The 2,813-nt window shown below is 38.7% G+C and overlaps 1 protein-coding gene across 1 annotated transcript in view; it reads left to right on the forward strand.

Annotated features, from left to right (window-relative positions):
• Positions 1-2,558, forward strand: part of LOC101299706 (DNA-directed RNA polymerase I subunit RPA2-like) — a 13,733-nt gene extending 11,175 nt beyond the window's left edge. Inside the window, exons 23-27 of the mRNA XM_004307118.1 lie at positions 150-275; positions 371-505; positions 873-1,085; positions 1,636-1,893; positions 1,989-2,558. Of these exons, the coding sequence (XP_004307166.1) occupies positions 150-275; positions 371-505; positions 873-1,085; positions 1,636-1,893; positions 1,989-2,399 (1,143 nt within the window). The 3' untranslated portion in view covers positions 2,400-2,558. The remainder of the gene's footprint in view (positions 1-149; positions 276-370; positions 506-872; positions 1,086-1,635; positions 1,894-1,988) is intronic.
• The last annotated feature ends 255 nt before the right edge of the window (positions 2,559-2,813 follow it).

Below are 2,813 nucleotides of genomic sequence, written 5' to 3' on the forward strand. Positions count from 1 at the left end.
TACTACACTACTCTCTCTCTCTCTCTCTCTCTCTCTCTCTCTCTCTCTCTCTCTCTCTCTCTCTCATATCAGTAGATGTATGAACTGGTGATATGGTTTTCTCATGGTTAAACCTGTACTCTTACTGATCCAATCATGGGTTTTGGCAGACGGAATCCGTTGACTTGTCTGATCAAAAGGGTAGGTCAGGATCCCAGAGATCGTTCAGGAGAAGTGCCGCCGATAAGTCACATCATTCTCTAATCGATTCGGATGGTCTTCCTTATGTGGGTCAGGTTAGTATGTATAAAACCTGACAATTGCGATTTTTGCTCATTTTAAGTTGGCCATTGAGTAATTTTGATTAACCTTATTCTTTGTTAAATCTCAGACAATAAACCCAGATGAACCCTATTATAGCATTTATGATGAGGTAAAAGGTGCCATAAGAACGACCAAACGAAAAGGGTCAGAGCCTGCTATTGTTGACTATGTTGCTATTGATGGGAAGAAGCATCTTCAGAAGGTGAGCAGACAACATTTTTATACTGGAGATTGAGTTCCGTAAGTTGGTATTTGAATCTTTAGAACCAAGATTGAACCAAGGTTCACTACTGAAAGATTAAAAGACATCAAGTTTGTTTCTCAAGCTTTAAAAGGCCCAGCGTTTGTCAACTTTTTCCCCCACATGTTTTACTATACTAAAAATGTTCAAAGTGCTTTAAACATCTCACTGTTGTTGATTATACTGAGACTATCATGAATCTCATAGTTATTATGAAGACCCATAGGTCAATCAAGTTGAAAAGAAGAGCATGGATTTTATGTTGCAGGCTTACATTTCCCGTGTTGTCCTCTGTTTTATATTTACCTCTTCCTTTTTTTCGGAGCAGGTGAACATACGGTTTCGGCACCCTAGAAACCCTATAATTGGTGATAAATTTAGCAGCCGACATGGACAAAAAGGAGTTTGCTCCCAGTTGTGGCCTGACATTGATATGCCATTTTCTGGAGTTACGGGAATGCGCCCAGATCTCATTATCAATCCACATGCATTTCCTTCAAGAATGACGATAGCCATGCTTCTGGAGTCGGTTGCTGCAAAGGTACCCTGGACTTAAAGATATTCTTTTTTACATATGCTTGTTTATTTTACATTTCCCATGGTACGGAGGATTTACATTTACCCTTTGTCTTCATATGTATATGTATTTGTATCATTATTGATACAAGTGCAATTTGATGATTGATAGGCATAAACTTTTCTTTATTGCTTCCTTTCTTGAAAAGGATTGAATGATATAAATAGATCGTATATATGACAAAGCCCATCTCGGAAAATACTTTTACCAAAGATGCGAGTACTTTGGAACTGTAAATTACCTGTTGATACAATTGAGAACTTGAAGGACCAAAATTGTAATGTGACCCCCCTCAGGGAATATTTATCTCTGTGGTTCCTTTTGTTATATGTTTTCTATGTGTTCCTTTTGTGTTATATGTTGTCTATATGTTCTTTTTGTCATATGTTGTCTATATGCTCTTTCGCTGTATATCCTTCACTGATTTTGTTAGAAAATGGAGTTAGATGCAGTTCAGTGATTATCTTTAGAACTGTTGAAAATTGTTATAGATGCTGAAATGCTTTTGCCACAGGGTGGTAGCTTACATGGAAAATTTGTTGATGCGACACCATTTGCTAATTCAGAGAAGAAAGTTAATGAAGAAACTAATGGAGAGAAATCCAAAACCCTTGTTGATGAACTTGGTGAAATGTTAAAGGTTAAAGGGTTTAACTACTATGGTGCTGAGGTATTATACAGTGGCGTCTATGGAACAGAACTCACGTGTGAGATCTTCATTGGTCCTGTTTATTATCAACGATTACGGCATATGGTTTCAGACAAATTTCAGGTTTAAGATTCTCAGGATAACTCTTTTCACCGCATTTGGTTTGTTCTGTTTTTGATTATCGGTTTCTTTGCTAATGTATTATGTTCCACATGCAGGTTCGTTCTACAGGAATGGTAGATCAAGTCACACGGCAGCCTATAAAAGGACGAAAACGAGGTGGTGGTATACGTTTTGGTGAAATGGAAAGAGACTCCTTGCTTGCACATGGGGCAGCATATTTGCTGCACGATAGACTTCATACATGTTCTGATTATCACATTGCTGATGTATGTTCCCTTTGTGGATCCATCCTAACAACCTCATCAGTCCAGCCACAAGTACCAGTTCGTGAAATCCCGGGCATGCCCCCCATGAGAGCTCCCAAGAAGGTGACTTGCCATGCATGTAAGACAAGTAAAGGGATGGAGACGGTTGCAATGCCTTACGTGTTTAGATACTTAGCTGCTGAGTTAGCAGCTATGAACATAAAACTGAACCTCCAGTTGAGCAATGCAACTGGAGCTTGATATCGTGCAAAGAACCTAAAACCTCAAGCGATGACTGGACAGCACTGTAAAATGTCACTCGAGTTGGATATAGGGTGGACTGGAGTCTTTGCACCTTGAACAAGTATAGGAATAGAGCTAACGAGTTGTTTAGTAATATGCCTGTACACTAATGAGTAATACAACGTTGTTGTGGAGTAGAGGGTTGTTAGGAAAGGCCTAAGTTATCTATGAATGAAAGGGAGGGAGGGAGACTTGAATTTTCATATGTTGTGCTAAGATGCTCATATAATATATTCTAGGGTTCTTAGTTTCAACTTTAGAGTTGTGGTTCATTGATCAGTTTTACCACATGATACCCCACAGAAAAAATTGAACTCGTCCAAGTAATTTCACATATATTATCTCAGCACACTGAGAAGAGCAAAGGTCTTG

Source organism: Fragaria vesca, linkage group LG7, assembly GCF_000184155.1.
Source record: "Fragaria vesca subsp. vesca linkage group LG7, FraVesHawaii_1.0, whole genome shotgun sequence".
Taxonomy (NCBI): domain Eukaryota; kingdom Viridiplantae; phylum Streptophyta; class Magnoliopsida; order Rosales; family Rosaceae; genus Fragaria; species Fragaria vesca.